The following is a 20,804-nucleotide window of genomic DNA, read 5'->3' as shown; positions in this document are numbered from 1 at the left end:
ATCCTGCATATCGCTGTAGGTGTTAGGCCACTGTGTGAATTTAACTCACACGCTCTCTGTAGCTAGCCAATTCCAAGATGCTCATTTCCCAAGTCCTTCAATACCAAGTCGACCTCATCATCGACAGTTTCAAGAAGGTGCTTGGGCGGATATTGTGGCTGCCAGCCCAATAGCCCTCCATGTCTGGCAGAGTGTAGAGCGAGCCGTCACATGTGCATAATTGGATGGCCTCTTCCAGAGTTTCCGATTACTTCATCCATCTTTCTTCTCACACCACCGCCGAACCCGTTCATTTCCTGGTCCAATAAAGCGACTCATATTATCTACTTCAGGCTTAATATAGTATTTAGTGTTCCAATCAAACGATCACCCGCAAGTACCTCGAAGCTACTAGGTAGACCAGTCAAAACCCTTGCATAGCATCGGTCAGCCATCATCTTCTTGGCCTTTTCTTGCCACCATAGTCTAGTGACCAGGTGACTCGAACAATAGGCCAAACCTTGGAGAAAGCTATAGAGCTGTGATATACAGAACGCACTAATTAAATATTGAGAGATTTTTATAATTGCTACCTTAATGACGTTTAACGGAAGGAGTCAATTGGAAATAGTGATATTTCATTGTACAGGACCGTCTCTACACATATTTCGGGGCTTTCAACTCAGTTGTACATTGAGTACTTAAGACTGCCAAACTATGTTGGACATATTACTCAAGTAGAGATGTTCAACTCAATACATGACATTCAATATTTCCCAACTGTCACAAGGTTCCATCACAGATTGACATTGTTCACAGCACATCAGCGCTAACCCAGGCCAACAAATGGCTCAACCCCCGGAATCAAATCACCTAGACACCCCCTTAGACAGCAATAGCAGCGCCAGCATCAATGCTCGCGACTTCGCGTTTTCCACCCTTCGCAGCTTGATCCTGGAAGTCTTGAACACCCTTCTCAATAGCATCGGAAATACCACCAGCAATCCCGGAGGCAAGGTTCTGTAAATTACCGGGAACCTTGGAGACAATGGTATCAGATAACTTCTTCGCGGCAGTCTTTTGCTGGATCAAGTCGTTATAGGTTTGACCGCCCTTGCCGGCCTGAACAATCTGGGACTTTTTGCCGGATAGATGGGTAACGGCCGTAGTGATCTTCTGCTTGAGGTCGTTCACGGGGCCAGGGAGACCGAGAGCATCGCCGCCGCTGAGGTTGGAGGTGCCGCTGACCTTGGTAGTGCCGGCATTGATGGCATCGACAAGGTTGTCGGAGGCTTGTTGGACCTTGGTCACGTCGCCGCCTGTGTACGCCTGGATTGCTGAGTCGAGGGCGTCGACTTTGGTGCCTATGCCAGATAGGGTGCCGGTGATGGTGGGAAGATCGCGCTCGATGTTGGCAGGGGCGGCGAGGGCACCAGCGGTGAGGCCGAGGGTTAGGATAGAAAAGACGGAGAGCTTCATGGTGATGGAGGTGAATTGGATAAACTTAGGTCGAGGAACGGTGGAGAGCACAGAGGAAGATAGATAATGATACTTAGAATGATGATGAAGGAGATGATTAGATGGTAACTGCTCAGAGAGACCTGGCCGGCTTTATATCTCGTGGACCCCTCACTTCGTGACAAAGGTACCCCATTCTGGGGTATAGCGAAGGATTGGGATCGTGGTGCCTCAAAATTGGAGGATTTCAATTCCCGGATGGTTTAGCGGTAGGTTACAAGATGAAGAAGCCTAAATATTCGGTGATCGACGGGAACTGAATCGCCGATGGTCTGAAATTCCGGGGAAGATCCCCCCTTGAAAATCAGACCCAAAAAGTGGGTGAGACATATGCTAGGTCCTGGAAATCCAATTACCTATACTTATTTGGTATGTACAAAATAAACAAGGGCGATCTCATTATATATTCAGTTAGGTACTTCAGTATTTCAGTTAGCTCACGCCAAGCCCCCAAATTAAAAGGTGTAGCATATATCTTGCTAACTACCTTTCCGGCATTTATGGCCTGGTCTGAGACAAAGACATATTATTGAGGTCTTCAAGGATATAATCGGGGGTGTCACCTGAATCGAACTGAATTATATGGCTAGGCATCTGGGCAAAGCCATGGGTGAATTCGCTCGTGCACCATAGATTGATTGGCCCAGTTGAAGAAGAGACCAAAAAAATGTCTTTCACGCGAGAGAGTAAGATATAATTATGTCGTATGGCAAATACCTCTTCATGTTTGTGTATATGGCCGATTCCATATGCATCTGAGACTCGAATGCTGGACGATAAAACCTGTCATTGTCGAGCATGCGATATCCCGTAGCCGACCATGAGACAGCCATGCTTATGGCTCGAACAGAAAAACATTAATCTCTTGAGATTTATTTCCGAAGGAATGTGGCCTTCAATGATTGACAGTCCTGGTATATCATGCCTATCTCGTCATAGCCAGATTGTGGACGCGCACTCATTTAAAAATCCTAATGATCGTCCTTGGCCGATCCGGATAATATATATTTTGGGTGTGTTGCTGTGTTAAAGATTATTATTCTTTTTTTAAACTAGCTTCATAATCTTGCTTATGAATTGAATTACATAAGCTTTATGCATTTGTGAGTATCACGTGATAACTGATACAAGATATTACACGTGTAGTTTAGAGCCAACCCTCCATGAGTTTCTTTTTTTTTTTTTAATGTCGAATATTATGGATAGGTACGTGAAATAGATAGATCTCCTAGTTTTTATGCTGTTTCTCTAAAATACATGTACGGAAAGATTGAATAGTAGCATCCCCACGCGAATTCCGCTGACAGAAATCGATAAAAGCGCACCCGCCGCTTCCCCACTTCGAGGAAAAATACGAATCAGCGTTGCCTCTCACTTTTGACTTCCCCTCGTTCCCCAAACGACCGGTCCTTTTCGTCACTTACATTTCTAGCAAGATAAACATTTCAATATGGGTGTCGAGAGAAAGATTATCACCCGCGGTAGCGGTCCCTCGCCTGCTTCAGGCGACAAGGTCTCCATCCACTACACCGGCTGGATCTACGACCCTAAGAAGGCCAACAAGGGCTTCCAGGGCAAGCAGTAAGCCGGCTTATCCTCTACTAGAATCGTTGGCTTCGTTCACGGAGACTTTTGAATGCTAAATCTGTCAATAGGTTTGATAGTTCTAGATCGCCCGGTCGCGGCCCATTGAGTGTGCAGATTGGCACTGGAAAAGTTATCAAGGGTACCTCTTCCAGGCCACTGACTGTCATTTGACTACATTATCTTAAATTACTAACAATTGCCTGACCAGGTTGGGATGAGGGTGTCATGCAAATGAGCCTTGGCGAGAAGTCCACCCTGACTATTACCCCGTAAGTCCACCCTCTTTACGAGAATAGAAATATAGCATAATACTAACAACATGACTTAGGGACTATGGCTACGGTGACAAGTATGCAGCCTGAAAATATCCAGCCAATGATTTACACACGTTGGATTGAGCCTATTGTAACTAACAATGTTCTCTAATTAGGGCGGCTGGCAAGATCCCTGCAAACTCTACTCTGATCTTGTAAGTCTGCAAAGGTCAATTAAACCGAAAATAATCCTGTGCGACTAACTTTTACATTGCAGTGAGGTTGAGCTTCTTAAGATTAACTAATAGAGATGCATCAATAAATGATCTACTTGAGGCTATAAAAAAATTCCCACCTGCTAGATTTAGTACCTTTTACAAATTGCCTTCAACTTGCCACAGGGAAAACACTAGGTTGCGTATGGATATTACAATGCATGAGGGACTTAATAGAGCTGCTTAGATGCAAGCCAAGGTATCGATTCCTCAATAGATTTACCATAACCATTAGATCTAAACACAAGTAATCCCGACCGCCCGTCGAAAGTAGAAATTCCAATTAAGCCGCGATCCGAATGTTATACACGAGAGCACCCGTCTGCAACTACACGTAATTCAAATCGAGATTCCACGGCATGATTTAATATTCAATCCATGGACTGCGTTTATAAACCGATTTAACAGGCTAAAAGTATTTCATGGTTTGAGCGAGGCTATGGTATATTTCCGAGAGACCTTTCAAGCCCAACAAGGTGTTTCCCGGAAGCTGATTAAGAACTTGACAAGATATAGGCATCTGAGAAATAGATAGCAGAACGAATAAAACAGCACAAACTCCCTACGCGAGAACACCACTTGCTCCTTATTATACGAACCCCAACTGAATACCTAAAATCCTGTCTCAGACCTTCACTATGTCATCTTTCCCTTCGCTCTGCAAATCCTCCAGCCCAGTCTTAGCAGTCGCAAACTCCCTCGTCTTGACCCCTCTTTCAAAGAGCAGATCCAACTCAGCGTACGACCGTCCCTTAGGTTCTGGCAGGCGGAAGAACGACCATGTCAAACAGCAAACGCAGAGCGCACCCCAGAAGAAACCTGATTTTCCACGCCAGTTCCAAGCATCCACGTTGAGCATATACGGGATGATGATTCCAGTGACGAGGTTGAGAACATTGTAGACGTTTCGGGCGAGGACCACGGTCTTAGTACGGAGTCTGGAAGATGGGATTTCGCCGACGAGAGCGAAGCAGACGGGTCCGATAGAGGAGTCGTAGATAAAAGTGTAGACGAGAAGCATGGATCCGGTGGCCCAGGAGATGGCGGATGTGGATGGGGCGATAGAGACGAACCCGATGACGAATAGTACAATGGCGAGGAGAAAGAGACCGCCGACGTAGAGGGTGCGACGGCCGAAGTAGGACATCGCTGTCCAGGAGACGAATGTCCCCACCACGCCTAGGGCATATTGTACGAGCGACATGGTGAATGACTGTGATACAGCGAGACCCGCGCGCTGGTAGAAGACGGTGGAGTAGCCCATCAGACCTGCACCGCACAGACTCTGCGCCGCCCATGCACAGCAGGCGATTTCGGTTCGGCGCAAGTCGGTTTTCTTGAAGCAGTCAAGATATGAGGTACCGGTTTCCGCACGTCGCTCGAGTGCGTCGGTATATACGATCATCGAGACGGTTTCTTCGGCGTTGAAGTCTGCGTTGGCGCTCGTCAAGCGTTTCACAGCTTTGACAGCGTCTTCACGGCGGTCTTGTCGAACGAGCCACCAGGGGCTCTCGGGGGCCAGAAACACCCCAATGAAAATGGGAATGGGCCAGATCCACTGCAGAGCGAAGGGGATACGGTAGGCCCATTGATCGGTGCGCTCGGCGAGACCCTTCAGCACGCCAGAGGCGAGCAATTGGCCTAGCACCCAGCAGAGGTTCACATAGGTGGTAAGGTATGCGCGCAACGCTATAGGACACACTTCGGATGCGTATGTCACGACAAGGGTTTGATATACTCCAAGGGGGATGCCCATGAAGAGTTCACCGACAACAAGAGTTTGGATATTAGGCGCAAAGAAGAGAATGAAAACGAAACCAATGGTGGCGGCAAGACATGCCATCAGGGTCTTTCGGTATCCCAAGCGCTCTGAGATAAGGCCGTTGAGGAAAAGTCCAATAATTTGGCCGCAGGCCATCGCGTTATTTAATCCGGCTTGCCACTTAGCTTCGAGCCCATATGTTCCGTCCGACATGAGATATCCGTATTTTTCGTTGAATGCAGGAAAAGCGAGGAAAGAACCGATGAGGACAACATCGTAGCCTTCCATGATGATGGCACAAGAGAATAAAAGTGACCACCCCACGGCCTTCGGATAGAGTCTGAGCGCCTCCCATAGAGTCATCTCACGCTCTTTCGCAATGGCTGCCTGCGCCTCGGCACTGTTAGGAAGGTCGATGGCATCATGGCTAGATGGGTTGTCGTTTTCAATGTGTTCAGACATAGCGGCCTTCTCGGGAGTCATCTTGGGTATGGTTTGTAGTAGACCAAGTAGAAGCAATTGCGGATGGAGTGGACGATTGCGTGGAAAGTGAAGGCGCATACAGGGCCTTTTATAGAACCTTTGCCACAGGAATCAGACCACAGTCAATAGCGCATTGTATGCACCTAACCCAGACTATACGAGCATCAAAGTTCCCCAAGTGCGCATGATTCCCCGCTGCCTTCTCGCGAGTATGCAGGTGCTGTCCAGGAGACAAGGTTTTTTCCCCAGATTCTCTCGAGCGGATCCCCCCGGATTTTTGACGGTCAAAGAAAGCGATTTGATTGGCCAGATGTCGGGCCGGAGAGAATCAGAAGGCAATGGAAGACAGAATTGAGTTTTATTATAATTTATGCTTGTTTTCCACACAGAACCATCGTGAAGGAGACTCAAGTCGAATCGTTTGTTTTATTCATGCCATACCATCTCCAAATCATGTACATAACACTAAGGTGTACTCGTTGCAAAACATCCACTTCTGTGAAAGGCAAATGATCAGTCATGTTAGAGTACCATCGGATAGGGGGACTTGAATGGGGGCGTAGGTGGGCCTGACTCTTGATCTAGGGTCAACTTAATCACCGCGTCCAGACTTGCAGCTGCTCGGCAAGCAGACCTCAACCTTCTATTGGTCCAATGTCGGGCCGAGGCAATTATTAAGGGTGGAGAACCCTAACATCACTAACTGTAGCCGGTTTAGTCGGTCTCTTGGCCATTTTAACTGATACGATACCAGTTGTGCGCGCATGTGTATGACATGATCAGTATCCCCATTAGAAAATGTGATAACTATAATCATCTTGACAACGGTCGAGCGGGGCCATGGTGTTGTGGGGTTGAAGCTGGACCCTGGTGGACACCGCAAGGGCCTCTTATGCAGGTGTGATAACTGCTCGGGCCGACATTGCGCCAATACAGAGTATGTATCTGATGGGTGGATCAGCATCGTGCATGCCAGTTGTTATGAGATGGTGTGCGACCCTACTTACCCAGGCAGTTATATATCTTTCCTTTCGACCAAGTTTGTTTTGCCAGAAAGCCTTTCCTCTCCTACCATCATCCCTGCATCTCCTATACCCTATATCCCTCGAAAATGTCTCCAGCCCCAGTTGGCGAAAAATGGTGGAAGAACTCCATCATCTACCAGATCTACCCAGCCAGTTTTAAAGACTCCAACAATGACGGTATCGGCGATATTCCCGGTATCATCTCCTCCCTTGATTATATCACCAGCCTGGGGGTAGACGTGATTTGGATCTCACCTATGTACGACAGCCCCCAATACGACATGGGGTATGATGTCTCCGACTATGAGAGTGTCTACCCACCATACGGCACAGTACAGGACATGGAAGTCCTCATCGACGAGTGCCACCGTCGTGGGCTGCGCATTATTCTGGACCTGGTTGTCAATCACACCTCGCACGAGCACAAGTGGTTCAAGGAATCGCGGTCGTCAAAATCAAGCCCCAAGCGGGATTGGTATATCTGGAAACCTGCAAAATACGACGCCAATGGAGTCCGGAAGCCACCCAACAACTGGCGCAGTATCTTCGGCGGCAGTGCTTGGGAATGGGACGAAGGAAGCGAAGAATACTATCTCCATTTGTTTTGCAAGGAACAGCCAGATCTCAACTGGGAGAACCCAGAGACCCGCCGTGCGATCTATGATTCGGCGATGGAGTTCTGGCTGCAGAAGGGTGTCGATGGATTCCGTGTGGACACAGTGAACATGTACAGCAAACACCCTGAGTACCCAGATGCGCCGGTCCTCGACCCCAAGTCGGAGACACAAATGTCGCCAGCATTGTTCTGCAATGGACCTCGTATTCACGAATACCTCGGGGAGATGAATGAGGTACTTGCAAAGTATGACGCGATGACGGTGGGAGAGCTGCCAAATACGCACACTGTCGATGGCATTCTGCGGTATGTGTCCGCAGCGCAGAACCAGCTGAACATGGTCTTTCAGTTCGATATCGTCGATCTTGGACAAGGAAAAGATTATAAATTCTTGACTACGCTGCCAGGCTGGACGCTACCGGAACTCAAGGCCGCGGTCAAGGGTACTCAAGTTATCATGAGGGGGACAGATGGGTGGTCCACGGTGTTCATGGAGAATCATGACCAGGGTCGGTCCGTCTCTCGGTTTGGTTCCGAGAAGACCCCAGAATTGAGAATCACATCAGCGAAAATGCTTGCGATGATGCAGGGCACGTTGTCAGGCACTCAATTCATCTACCAAGGTCAGGAAATTGGCATGGTTAATGCGCCAGAGAGCTGGACTATCGATGAATATAAAGATGTCGACAGTACAAACTACTACCAGATGGTGCAGAAGATTTCCAATGATGACCCGGTGGAGCTGGAGACTGCTATGAAGTCACTCCAGCGTTTCGCGAGAGACCATGCCCGGCTTCCTATGCAGTGGAGCCCCGAGGCTAATGGTGGATTCTCTTCCTCGTCAGAAAAGACGTGGATGCGTGTCCACGATAACTACCCCGAGATCAATGCAAAAGTGCAGGAGAACGATGAGTCTTCTGTCTTGTCGTTCTGGAAACGGGTTATTCAGCTACGGAAAGAATACGCCGACGTCTTCGTTTTTGGGGATTTTGAGATCTTGGATGAGCCAAATGAGAAGGTGTTCACTTATTTCAAGCGAGGACAGAAACAGTCGGCTTTGGTAGTGTTGAACTTTTCAGAGGATACCCTGAGATTCGAGAAACCAGCTGCTGTGCAGGATCCGAAGGTGTTGTTGCGTAACGTTGAAGGGGATTTGAACGAGTTGCAGCCATTCGAGGGGCGTGTGCTTTTGTTTTAAATGATAGATATAATGACTTTGGTAGAGCCTTAGATTGAATTTATGATTCCGTTTCTTCACTCTTTTGGAATATAGAACGACATCCCAAGTGAATCAAGTAAATGAATGCCTCAGGCCATTGCCAAGGCGCCAAGGCACGCGATCTAATATAAAACCTGGGGTAAGAAAGGCCGGCCCCACGATGTCTCTTCCTACCGACATCGCCCGCTAGATCGATGCTGTTGTTACCGTAGAACCATGGAGGACCACCGTCGACCCCGAGTACACAAGGCATGTGACGCTTGTGGGCGAAGGAAAGTTCGCTGTAATGGCGAGCAACGATGTCAGCAATGTGAGCACCTGGGCCTAGTTTGCACGTACACCGATAATCGACTCGCGCGATCAAGGAAGCACGCACTTCGTCGAGGAGAAGTTATTTCGAAGCATAAAATTGAATCCGCGTCAAACCCACTTCTCGCTCCGGCATTATCGCCAGTTTCAACCTCGTACTTTGAAAGCCTGGTCCCGGAATACATGCATCTCGTATACCCATTCAACCCCATTATGACCGACGACGAGCTGCACGATGCAATCAGCAAGATGGAGTCTGACAGCGAGAGCGCAGCATTTGTATATGCATTTGCCGCCGCCACGATTGACCTGGCACAATCCAATCACCCTACGTCAAGCGCCTCGACCCACATCACCCAGCTCATCAACCAAGCCATCGCAACCCAACCGCCAATGTTGCTTGGATTCCGGCCATCCATCCTGCGCACAATGACCAACATCTTCATCCAAATGTGCTTCATGAGCCTTGGCCAATACGACTTGGGTTTTGTCTATTTGCGTGAGGCCATCACCATGATACACCTCCTGCGCATCGAGGACAAAACTGTTCTCGGAAGTCTGCATCCCACAGAACGAGCCCGGCGCCAACGTCTCTACTGGCTATGCTTTATCCACGAACGATTTATTTCGATCGTTCATTTCTCTCCAGCAACCCTATCCCCAAATGTTTCCTTCCCGGAGGCTGACCCCAACCTACCCCCCGGTATCTCCCAGGGCTGGACCCAAGTCATCAAGACCTTCCTCATTTTCGAGCCAACCTTCATCAATCTCTGGATTGGGGACAGAAGCCAAGTCTCAGCGAAATGGGTGGAGCAAAAATACCGCGAGCTAGACGACGCTCGTTGGGAACTCGAAGTCTCGATGTTATCCGAGACGCAGCAAGCAGATCTTGTCATCACCAGGCAATGGATGCGCACTCTGCTCTGGCAGATGGCCATGTCCAACTGGCTTTTGTCCTCCCATCCTCTATGTCCTTCACTGTCCCTTGAACTCCCGCTCCGGCTATCCGGTCAGCTGAGGCAATTCCTGACTAAGATCTCGCAAAATACAATCCGCGTGCACGGATCCTCGATCCTGACCAAGCTGGTGGAGATCATTAATACTATCGCTGATGTGGTTATTCATCTTCCGCAGGCGACGCTGGAGCAGACGACTAGTCGGATAGGAGACATTGTGTTTATGAAGAGTGTGGTGTTCTCGTTTCATAATTTGCAGCAGGTGTCGAAGGATATTCTTACTGAGAAGTTTTGCTTGATTAGAGATCGATTTCCGGGGATTGAAGCTGCTTGTCAGTTGACTGTTTAGTTGGCTTTATCCTCAATATCACTTAATAAACTGTTTTATAACCATGAACAAGCGTGACTGTAGTAGGTGTGAGGGGTATACACGTGCATGAGCACCCCTGGGGTTCCTATATCTTTATTCGGTGCCCATGGCCCCAACACGTGTATTGGCGCGGAATCCAGCGTTATCGTGCTCGAGTGAACATGCGATTATGTCCCCAGCATCATTAGCAAAATGCAATGCAAGCGCATCGCAGCTATTGAGCCGAAGCAGGAAGCCTGCGACTCGTTCAGAGCTAGCTGTGAGAAGCCTATCAAGAAGACTGCATTTTCCATTCCTTGCCGGTCGTAGCCTATTCACTGCGCTTTTGCCAGGTTCTTCTCTCTGCGTTGACAAATTCCTCAAGATATACCGGTTTGAGAACTACGAAAATACGTATATTGTCGTACAGGGTACGGGATAGATAGGTATTGTTAACATTAAGAAAAGGATGGCTCCCTATCTACTTTGTAGAAATCACACCATACATCGTGGCGGAGTCGGAGCTGGTTCGCATTACTCGTATCAGATCCACTTTTTGCCATGGTTTATGTAGTGTGGACTGTGGAGGTCTCCCAACAAAAGCCGACCCGAAATCGGCTCGGCTAAAGATTTCCCGGCATATACATAGTCTAGCCGGAGGTACTGGATCCACAATACCCTCAGTCTTGAGATGCTAACGGGCGTATCGTATCACCACGCCTTTTCTCTCCCCACCATGCTATGTGCCGAGCTCGGGTCAGCATTGACTAACCGTAGAGATTAGCTTTTATTTACTCGCTTCGTTGCCTAGCTGTGGTTGAACACGAACAGGCCGCAATTCATAATAGGTGATCAATAAGCAACCGTCCCGCAATTTAATGATTATTGATCATATTCTATGATTATAAAAACCTACCCGCTGTTAGATTACAATTACTTCTATTATTCATTTATTCAACTAACCAACTAGCTGACGAATATCTGATTTGTCTTGATGCCGTCCCACGTATTGAAAAGGCCGTTCACTCCAATATACCGTACGATTCCGTGGGATCGAAGATAGCTAGAATTCCAGCTGTGGTTCCAATCCCAGTTTTAGAGCCTTAAAGATCAACCAGCTGTCTACATTTACAAAGGTACTGGTCAAAGCCAAAGATACGGGAAGTTGGGGAACCCGGTGGATGTGTTGATGCGAAATATCAATCAAAGTGACTCGTCCCGCAGTTATTCATATGGTTGTAGACCAGAGTAACTAATAAGCTATTGCCTCATAAACCCTTTTTCAATGTCATACTAATTTACAGGGAAGCTTCAGCTCCGCTCAACCTCAACTGCTGCTCCAGCACCGCCTCAACAATCTCATCTTGCCGCCTCCAATGCATTCCCAGAATCCTCTCCGCAGTCTTTGTATCAACTGTCCACCCCCCTTCGATCGGTCCCTGCAGTTTGCAGCCAACAGAAGGAAACTTCCGCCTCACCATTTGCCCTGTTGCCTCCCACGACGCCGCCGGTGCCGACAAAAGAAACTCCGTGCCAGATGGGATCTCCGCCTTAAGAGCCCGAATATGCGCCTCCGCCACATCACGGACATCCACCCACACATTCGGTATGGTTGGCTTCTCGGAATGCAGACTATCCCAGAAGAGCGCATTTATTCCATCTATCCCCTCTGGTGTTTTCTGGATGAGACTCTCGCCGAGAACAAAAGTCGGGTGGAACGTGATGATGGTAAAGTGTGGATTCTGGCTGGCCAGGAAGTCCCGCGTGGCTTGGTGAGCGCGGATCTTAGAGGCTTGGTATTTTAAGCCGTGCCCGCGGGGTCCTTCAGGTATAACTGTGGGTATATCAATTGGAATTGTCTCGTTGGTGTTGTCTACCCCGTTCTATCAGCCTTGATCCATGCATCCCTAGTTGGGGGAGGGGAAGGAGAAAGGTACTCGCCTTTCACGAATACTTCCTTTTCGCGCAGAGCAGTAAGGGGTGTTAAGCCCAGTACCGAGGATACAATAATCACCTTCTTGATCTGAGGGAATGCTAGCGCGGAAAAGAGAACGGATTCAGTTCCTTTGACGGCCGGGTCGATATAGTCTGCCTGCAGATCGGAACCGCGACCTGGCATCGGTGAAGCCAGGTGGAAAACGTAGTCCACGCCATCAAGAGCAGACTCAAATGCGTCTCGGATCGTGATATCTGGAATGATGGAGATTTCAATTTGGGCGTTATAATCAAGGTAACGGGCTCGTAGAACGGCTTCTTGCTCCGGTTTCCGGATAGCCAGTCGCACCCGGTATCCCGCCCGCAGGGATACGAGGGCAACCTGTGAGCCGATGAACCCAGTCGCGCCGGTAATTAATACAAGAGGAGTAGACTGGTTGGATAGTGACATGTTGGATTTGTTCTCCAGACTCTTCGTGGATGTGTTGTTCTAGTCGAATATCGACCCTTTTTATACTGTTCCCGGGGTCTCAAGGACAAACGAAGAAAGCAATGGCAATGTCGTCATTCATCGCACTGACTCAGTTCACTAATCGTAAATCGGACTGATTATTCTGTCTCAAATTACCTTTACACCGTGTAGATCAAGATTTGTAATCCAGCCTTTTGCTCAGAATTCCCACCAATCATCGTGAATACGACATTCTATAAAGAGGCCTCTCAGCCAACCCCAGCACCATATTCTACCACATCTCTCATACTACCAGACATATATCATTCTATTCTATTCCCAACATCATAATCCCTTCTACAAAATGCCCCTTTGGCAAATATACCATCCCCCAGGACCTTTACCACTTCCACGGAAAAAGAGGCCTTCGTCCAGGCCATTACGGAAAACTATACATCCGTCGGCCTCCCTGCCTTCTACGTTGTTGTCCAATTTCACCAACTGGATCCAGCAAACGTCTTCGTGGGCGGCCATCTACGACCCGAAACAGCCAGGCCCTTCGTCCGGATAGTCATCGCCCACATCGCCATCCGTCTACCAGACACTGACGCAGCGTATGATCGGGCTGCCTCTAAGATAGACCGGGTGCTGAAACCACACGTATTGGACAAAGGGTATGATGTTGAGTATCATGTTGATGAGACCGAACGGCGGATGTGGAAGATCAATGGGTTGATTCCGCCACCGTGGAAGAGTGAGGCGGAGCTGCTGTGGGTGAGAGAGAATCGGCCTGTTTTATATGAGGGAGCGTTTTCTGAAGGAGGGCGAACGTCGCTCTAGGTTCGGATTGGGAAGCATCTTGCCATGGGGCTTATATGGGAGGGAGACTTACGTTGTTTCATGCAGTGAATAAGATTATAAAGTACTTTTATTGTATTATTTCTCTATTATTGAAGAGCTGCTATTATTGAAATATAGGGAATATATATGTCTTACAAACCTGACCTATGATTTTCTCTTTCTGCCTAGCTATATTATATGTTCCTTCATTGGTGTGGAACCCTGGAATTATTGACACGCATTTCGTAGCACAACTATGGTTGCCACTAATATCGGATAACCCATCTTGCTCATCCTTCGGAAAAACTTGGAACAACGGTCTAATATATCTACTGACATATTTTTTTTTCATTCACACCCCGGACATAATGGTGGGAATGCCTCTCTGGAGATACAATCCGGCCTTTGGAAATCGGACTATCGTCTGCAGGTAGGTCTACAGTTTTCTAGATCACTTTGTAGACTCCCATCCAGAACAGTAGGAAAGTTTTCCGCAAATAGAAAATATTTCCTATATAATCCAGTTCTACAAAATTCCTATCCCATTATGATCTGGACTTAACCTGACATAGTAGATCGCTAATCCCTTCAGTCTCATGTTTGTGGATCTGAGACCCTTCTATATACTGGCAGCGGCCCGATTCAACTGTCTTAGTCTTATAGAGGAAGCCTGATGCCTGCCGTGCAGTATGTAAAGCTCTCGTTATCTGTTGTTATCTTGGTTTCTGGTTTGCTATGCGTGATAGCTAACAGTCCTAGCGAACGGGCCTCACAACTGGGTGTATGCTGTAATTGGAGATACCAGATGATAGACGACTTTCAATTCCGGATTCAGACAGAGTGTACAAACGCTGTTCCAAATCAGGTGTCATTTTACTACCGTAAGCATCCCCTATAATGGCTAGACAACTTCACAACTGATAGGTCTTCTAGCTGGTCCAATACAAGTTGATGAGCGAACTGGTCTCGTGCGCTGTTTTGACCTACGGGGCTTTTAAGTTAATGGGAGTACTTGGCCATTGTCCTTCTTTGAGCAAGATTGCTTCCGCGTGCTTGGGGAGCATTTTGTCTATTTGGGCTAGGTCATGAAACTATGATTAGTTTAAGGTCTCGTGGTAGGTCTTGGGAAGTAAAACCTATGACGAAAGAAAAGGAACCCTGCTCTTAATCGCACTGGAATTCTTCAAAACTAGTAATATAAGCCTGTATTTCTTGGTAGTCTAGCACATACGACCACAGGGTGTGGAGAACAGGGCTTCCCGTCCGCTCAGCCGTACTTAAGCCACACGCCGGGAGGTTAGTAGTTGGGTGGGTGACCACCAGCGAATCCCTCCTGTTGTATGTTTTTTGCTCTTCGTCTAACGACAGACAAACAAACAGTAGAACGCTTACAGCAGGAGGAGCCTTTGTTTCCTAAACCAGTTAATTCTAAATTTCAGGGCCGTGTAGAGAGATGCTAAGGTAATGAAACGCGTAGGTCGCGCAGACTGGGTTAAATATATAAATGATCACATGACCTCGCACCTTCTCACATAGATTGACAAGTCTCTTTATGAGAGCTTATGTAGCCGAGGGTCTAAGCGGTCGAGCCCTTTAAAAGACTCAAGAGGTCAGTCAGTGTTTGCCCAGTGCCCCGGCGCGCCCGTGAGCAACGAAGAAAGAGAAAGAAAGAAAGAAAAGGTTAAAATATTTCTGACCAGAAAGATTGTTCCAGCTGGAAAGTTATAAGGGCCCTGGAAGGAATATGACATTCCTTTCTATTCTACTGTGTTAACATTATATTTGGTATTTTTTTACTTTTCTCAAGACAAATGTATCACATTTCAATTATTGTTGCCCTAGTGGCCTTGGCTGCAGGATTCCAAACAACACTTACTCCCGAGGAACGGGCGACCCAACTCGTCCATAGCCATTGTCAAGGACTAACCATCATAAACGAGGATACCGCGGTACAACAAGCCACGGAAGGCATCTTAGTGGGCGACTGCGACAAGAGGGTATCGGGCAGCCGATGGGAGAAACGGCATGCCGCATTAAACTTAAGACACTTGTCTTGGTTGGAATTATACAAGACCGGGAAGCCTTATGGGTCAAAGGGGGTATATAAAGTCCTTGTTATTTGTCATTATCTCAAGCATTCTTCTTTCTCATTTACTATATATATAGTAACTAAGAGACCTAGTGGAGGGGCCTCAACAGGAGGTATATGTCATGATTGGAGATATGAGCAGATAGGCGACTTCCAATTCCGTATCCGGGCTCATTGTGAAACCGCTGTTCCACAACAGGTATCATATTTCCAGCGTAAGTATCCCTCATAAAGGCTAGACAGATTCATAATTGATGATTCTTCTAGCTGGTCTGATAGAACTTGATCTAGAGTATGGTCACCTAGGTTGCTTGGGGCAATGGAATAGAGTGTGGTAGCATTCTAGAACGACTGGTACAAGGGCCTATAAAGCCTGCGCTGGACCCGGGGGGGGCGGGAAGGAATTAGGCTTAGAGAGGACCTGGTGCGGGAGGTAGGAACCTATTAGGTGGTCGGTTGAGCAGCATCAGTGGCTTGCTGTAGTATGTACTGTTTTTACCTATTTCCATTACCGCCGCGTTTATGATTACTCAATGGCATTTACCAAGCGGTATCACTGGTCATTTTTCTATCTGCTTTTGGATGACCTGCTAAGAAATTGCCTCTTCGAACTCAAACAGTACCAGAGCCGTTGGGTATGGGAAAGACGAGGCCCAAGGACCCTTAACAGGGGAAACGGCCACCGACTACTGTCCATTTTACCTACCAGAGAAAGATCGGCGCTGCCTGGTGAGCCTCTTTTCGCGTGTGGGAAATCTTGACATTAAACGATCTCGCGATATCCCCCGGTCTCCTTTCCGTCATGGTACCCTATAAGGCTATAACTCAATCATTCGTCATTATTAGGTTAGTAGAAGAAAGTTACACAGATTAGATATAAACGTTGGAAGACAACTACCCACTACGTGCTGAGAGGCATTAATTGATCGCAACTCCAAAGTGAAAATCTGTTGTATGGATTAATTCCTGACTGGGCGGTAGCGAAGAAGCCACTGGTAGTGAATATTTTCACATCCGACTCCCAAGTGATGAAATGAAATTGATGACATAGAAGCGATTAAATAGGTCACAAGCCCTTCCACTTCCTACATGAACGAGTAACTGACCTGTTTGATCGTTCCGATCATATTAATCTCATTCCATGGATAGAACATAATAAGTATGGAAAACAGAAATGAGATTGAAGCTGAATGACTTAGCCCTCTTGAATTTCGATCCTTCTTTCCGTGGCCGATCAGTTATATTTAATTGGCGTCTTCTGGCACTGAGACGACTGAGATTTGCGATGTACAGTGATATTCGAAATCAGATATATCACCACACTCGTCGAAATTCATTCCCGAGCCCTAATTTAAAACACCTTACTCCGAATACGGTGTGGTTGCCGATCCCCTAGTCCCAAGAATAGATCTTGTATTTAGGATTGATGTCGTGTGCCTTCGCGCGCTGTATTTTACACGAAATCCAGTCCCACCCCTTAGCAACACGCTTTTTCCTCTATTCTATGCCTCTTAGGCGTCATCCAACGTTAGGCTCGCAAGATCGCTGTAGGGTCTTCCCCCCTCAAAAGCTAACCTCATCAATGATATGGTAGAGATCCAGTCACTAATCACATCTCAAATGGCTACTGTACTGGAGTAGCTAGAAGGGTGCTCCTGCGAACAACTGTGGCGGATCTTCTGCGGTCATTTCTTAACGGTTTTGAGCATTATATTCTATGCTTTGAAGCACAACTGCGCAACAACTCACTTAGGCTGAAAGACATTCAGAGATGGATCAAGGATCTTCCACATAAGGCACGCCAGCAGACCTTGAACATTATTCGTACTATCCTCGGTACTCTCAAGCCTACGGGGCTGGATTCAACAAGAAGATATCTCCGCATTGCCTGGCCCTTCGAAGGTGACACCACACGTTGTTTGAAAGTGCCTCTGGAGGGTCAGAGCTCCTGGGCTAAAATCCTTGCCGACTGACATGATACTGCCACTTTTGCATATATCACTATGGACTGTCTCGAAACAGAGCAATTCAAATGCAAGGCAGCTTGAGAAGTCCGCCATGAAGACATATGCTTGCTCGAAACAACTGTTACTCACGCAGTACGTGACAGACCAGGTCCCTGGGCATTGAAACACGAAGAAGTATACTTCTTTTCCAATTTATACAGCACATCTTGTGTCAAACTACAGAGAGAACACACTGATGGGCCAGCGTGTCTTGTTTAGTTGATGCATTTGGAGTCTATACCTCGTGATATCCGGCAGAGGTTGTATATGAGCCAGCAGAAAAAGCAACGAGGCCGTTTGCGAGAATGCCCTACGGTTTGGGCTCAGAGCGAAACGGTTTATGTTTCCTCGGCCGGAAGAGATTATTAGCTGTCCACAATTCTACCCAGATACCTGAGTCGGCGATGGCTACTGGGTGGTGTATAGGCCAAGGCGATGCGCGGAGTTTATCTGGTCGTAAATATGATCTGCTACACTCTACTCATACCCACTTGGCACGAGATAGCCTACATTTGGGGAGCGTATGTCATTATATGTTCAGGTTAGGACTAGCTGTGAAGGATTCAATAGGGAATCTGCCTGGCTGCCTGGCCAACGAACAGCCTCTCTTCCTGATTTGGCGTCTTATAGTCCGCCACTGCTGAGAATATAAGTTTGGTAAACAAAAGTGTGAGCCAAGTGATATAATAAAGGCTGATCAACATGGTAGAGAGTCTCGGGGCCAGTGCTTGTTCCAGTATACGTATGGGTACTAGAAGTCGTGCATGAATAAGCTAGTGCATGCGACAGTCTCAAATACACATAGCGCTCATTTCTGGTACTCAAGTAGTCGACAAACCTACACATTTCAATAATCATAGTATATCCTATTAGAAGCCTAGGAGCCTGTTAGAAAATTCAAGCATTTCGAGGTGAAGAGGGTCCAATATGGGTTATTACGTTAATTTAACTGGCATTCGGCGAAGAATCAATTCCAAGTCACTCCCCAACGCAGTAAGCGGCCCGATATCTACTTTCTGCAGTCCCGCCACATCAGAAGAACAAATCTAAGTATTAGTTAACTAAAACTGCATTGTGGCCTGAAGTTGAAAACCGCAACTGAACCGTAAAAATTTACGGTCTTGATCCGAAGACCAAAACCATTTGGTTTTGAATATGGTTGCGGTTAACCATGGTCTTTACGGTTAGTGCCGTAGTGTAAATATCAGTAATTCTTCTGCATCTAAGGCTTCCCATTTCTCTTAGACACATTCGCAACGAGGATATCCTGATACGAGAACAGTCTGTAGATGCTTAAGTATTGTAGGAATACGTTGACGGACTATATTGCCCAGCTACTTCTACGTACACACAAGTCGCAACACCATCTAATACAAGTGAGCAGTCTTGAAAAAGGACTGCCATCGGCATTTCAATGCATTCCTATTTCAGTTTTCCGTTTTCATGACAGCTGGACAATCTCTGATAGAGAGATACTACATTCTGTAAAGAAGGACTAAACAGAACAGAAAATCATTTATTGTGTACGATCAAAGAGAGAGAACAGGAAGATAAGGTTCTCCGTCAAATAACAGACATGGGGCCCACTCTTCAACAAATTATCAACGGCCACGGAACTCCTTGAAAGCCTGGTGCACGCTCATTCCGTCTTTGATAGCCTCCGCGCATTTCGCATCGGCCTCAGCGATGGCAGGAATGATGTCAAGAACTTGTTCAGCAAGTTCGTGCGGCAAGCGGACCACACCATTCATAACAGCGATAATGTAATCTCCAGCGTAAATCCAGGCATCTTGATCACTAGAGTTGAGGCGGACAGGAACATTCACTTCTGAGGGGCGACACACTTCACCGCCGGCGGTTGTACCAACAGACCGGGCAAATAGAGGGAAGTTAAGAGCTTGGTGCTCGCCGAGATCACGCACGCGACCATCGATCACGACACCAGCTGCCTTTAGCTTCTGAGCGCGTAGGGTCTTGAGGCCCCCATAGACTGCATTGACGTGGGGCAGAGGCTGGGAGATAAAGACAACGCCGCCATTGGGGATTTAATCGATCTGCATATAAAGTTAGGGTTTAGGCCATGAAAGATTTCTTTCACATGCACACAGAGTTACCTTGCAGTTTAGGAGCCGATATATCCGACTTGGGGACGAACTTGACTGCGAAGGCCTGTCCTACAATCTTGGCCTGGCCAGCTTGGAATTGAGGTAATTGCATTACGAGGCCTTCAAGGAAACCGCCATTGGGATAATTGAGCTTCGAGAGGCCATCGGCAACCTGTCGTATGCAGAAGTTGTTAGCCTTAAATCTTGTAACGCAAAGCGAACAGAACGCTTGCATTGAACTTATATCGCAAGCACCCCACTGTTGCAGGTGCTCAATGATACTGATGGAATCGGAAGACATAATAGATAAAATAGACCTAATTAGACAGAAGCTCTTGGTTGTTGAATTATGGTGAGCGATGAGCTAGCTTATCAGGGCATCCCGTGCTGTTTTCGGCTAAGAGTGGCAGCGGGGTGTAGCACGGGAGTTCGAGGTTATGTCGGCATTTTACCGACACGGACCGAGAGGTTTCGGCACCGGACCGACGACACGGAATGACGTCCGGTTGAAGGTGAGAGGGCCTCAGAGAATGTGACTTTTAACAGGGGGGTTACCTGAGATATGTGTAAATACGTTGAAAAAAATCTCAACATTGTCCTTAAACTGAGCTGGACGAACCACTGATTCCGACCATGGCCCAACGCGAATACCCGACAAAGCCCGTGCCATTGGGTGCGTGGGACACACATCACCATACTTTTGAACCCGATCTCTTCCCGTTTGCAGGACGCCACTTTACCCCTTCGCGTGCGTCACTCGAACAATTGAAAGAGTTTGAAAAGAGTATTAGTGTAGATCATGTCTGCATTGCTCACGGTGCCATATGGCCCCGACTGCACTTCTCTTCTCCACTACCTGAGTTAGGGAGAAGCAGATGTGGAAAATGCAGGAAGGAACATTGTAGTCCGATTCAGAACAAAACTGATTCTTGGGGATTGTAACCCGCAACTCCCCAAGGCTATTTAACATGACCAGGTATAACCGAGTCGAGGGGGCTTCGGCCCTGAATCGTCCTCAGCTGAACTTCACTTACTGCACCTTCCTT

The 20,804-nt window shown here is 47.4% G+C and overlaps 8 protein-coding genes across 8 annotated transcripts; 4 read left to right on the top strand and 4 right to left on the bottom strand.

The window, feature by feature from the left end:
- Positions 1-776: 776 nt before the first annotated feature.
- Positions 777-1,458, bottom strand: BDV27DRAFT_166593 (cell wall mannoprotein 1 family protein; the record flags this gene model as incomplete). Its single annotated transcript, XM_032074232.1, has 1 exon — positions 777-1,458. The coding sequence occupies one exon, from the start codon at positions 1,456-1,458 to the stop codon at positions 865-867; it is 594 nt and encodes a 197-aa protein (XP_031932087.1). The 3' UTR covers positions 777-864.
- A 1,270-nt stretch (positions 1,459-2,728) lies between these two features.
- Positions 2,729-3,716, top strand: BDV27DRAFT_24496 (FKBP-type peptidyl-prolyl cis-trans isomerase). The gene is made up of 6 exons (XM_032076117.1): positions 2,729-3,078; positions 3,153-3,223; positions 3,293-3,353; positions 3,413-3,433; positions 3,515-3,553; positions 3,616-3,716. The coding sequence occupies exons 1-6, from the start codon at positions 2,948-2,950 to the stop codon at positions 3,641-3,643; spliced, it is 351 nt and encodes a 116-aa protein (XP_031932086.1). The 5' UTR covers positions 2,729-2,947; the 3' UTR covers positions 3,644-3,716.
- Positions 3,717-4,238: 522 nt separating this feature from the next.
- BDV27DRAFT_141536 (MFS maltose permease MalP) lies at positions 4,239-5,858 on the bottom strand (the record flags this gene model as incomplete). Its single annotated transcript, XM_032069834.1, has 1 exon — positions 4,239-5,858. One exon carries the CDS (start codon positions 5,856-5,858, stop codon positions 4,239-4,241), a length of 1,620 nt encoding a protein of 539 aa, XP_031932085.1.
- An 885-nt stretch (positions 5,859-6,743) lies between these two features.
- On the top strand, positions 6,744-8,946 carry BDV27DRAFT_24487 (glycoside hydrolase family 13 protein). The gene has a single exon (XM_032076116.1). It carries the CDS (start codon positions 6,970-6,972, stop codon positions 8,695-8,697), a length of 1,728 nt encoding a protein of 575 aa, XP_031932084.1. The 5' UTR covers positions 6,744-6,969; the 3' UTR covers positions 8,698-8,946.
- Positions 8,947-8,951: 5 nt separating this feature from the next.
- BDV27DRAFT_121499 (fungal specific transcription factor domain-containing protein) lies at positions 8,952-10,380 on the top strand. The gene has a single exon (XM_032065381.1). It carries the CDS (start codon positions 9,211-9,213, stop codon positions 10,330-10,332), a length of 1,122 nt encoding a protein of 373 aa, XP_031932083.1. The 5' UTR covers positions 8,952-9,210; the 3' UTR covers positions 10,333-10,380.
- Positions 10,381-11,630: 1,250 nt separating this feature from the next.
- On the bottom strand, positions 11,631-12,718 carry BDV27DRAFT_166591 (SDR family oxidoreductase; the record flags this gene model as incomplete). Its single annotated transcript, XM_032074231.1, has 2 exons — positions 11,631-12,205; positions 12,274-12,718. 2 exons carry the CDS (start codon positions 12,716-12,718, stop codon positions 11,631-11,633), a joined length of 1,020 nt encoding a protein of 339 aa, XP_031932082.1.
- A 107-nt stretch (positions 12,719-12,825) lies between these two features.
- BDV27DRAFT_153455 (tautomerase family protein) lies at positions 12,826-13,558 on the top strand (the record flags this gene model as incomplete). Its single annotated transcript, XM_032071785.1, has 2 exons — positions 12,826-12,862; positions 13,140-13,558. 2 exons carry the CDS (start codon positions 12,826-12,828, stop codon positions 13,556-13,558), a joined length of 456 nt encoding a protein of 151 aa, XP_031932081.1.
- A 5,602-nt stretch (positions 13,559-19,160) lies between these two features.
- On the bottom strand, positions 19,161-20,059 carry BDV27DRAFT_166589 (RraA family protein; the record flags this gene model as incomplete). Its single annotated transcript, XM_032074230.1, has 3 exons — positions 19,161-19,665; positions 19,760-19,930; positions 19,970-20,059. 3 exons carry the CDS (start codon positions 20,057-20,059, stop codon positions 19,255-19,257), a joined length of 672 nt encoding a protein of 223 aa, XP_031932080.1. The 3' UTR covers positions 19,161-19,254.
- Between the last annotated feature and the right edge of the window lie 745 nt (positions 20,060-20,804).

This window comes from Aspergillus caelatus (genome assembly GCF_009193585.1).
Source record: "Aspergillus caelatus strain CBS 763.97 unplaced genomic scaffold BDV27scaffold_16, whole genome shotgun sequence".
Lineage (NCBI taxonomy): Eukaryota > Fungi > Ascomycota > Eurotiomycetes > Eurotiales > Aspergillaceae > Aspergillus > Aspergillus caelatus.
The sequence above is the reverse complement of the archived record's forward strand: the minus strand, read 5'-3'. Positions and strand labels throughout refer to the sequence as shown.

Bases quoted from the DNA above. Each gene is read 5' to 3' on its own strand.
- BDV27DRAFT_24496 (XM_032076117.1), top strand. From the start codon at position 2,948: ATGGGTGTCGAGAGAAAGATTATCACCCGCGGTAGCGGTCCCTCGCCT. The intron at 3,354-3,412 runs GTAAGTCCACCC...AACATGACTTAG, and splicing joins TCCACCCTGACTATTACCCC to GGACTATGGCTACGGTGACA. The intron at 3,434-3,514 runs GTATGCAGCCTG...TTCTCTAATTAG, and splicing joins GACTATGGCTACGGTGACAA to GGCGGCTGGCAAGATCCCTG.
- BDV27DRAFT_24487 (XM_032076116.1), top strand. From the start codon at position 6,970: ATGTCTCCAGCCCCAGTTGGCGAAAAATGGTGGAAGAACTCCATCATC.
- BDV27DRAFT_121499 (XM_032065381.1), top strand. From the start codon at position 9,211: ATGCATCTCGTATACCCATTCAACCCCATTATGACCGACGACGAGCTG.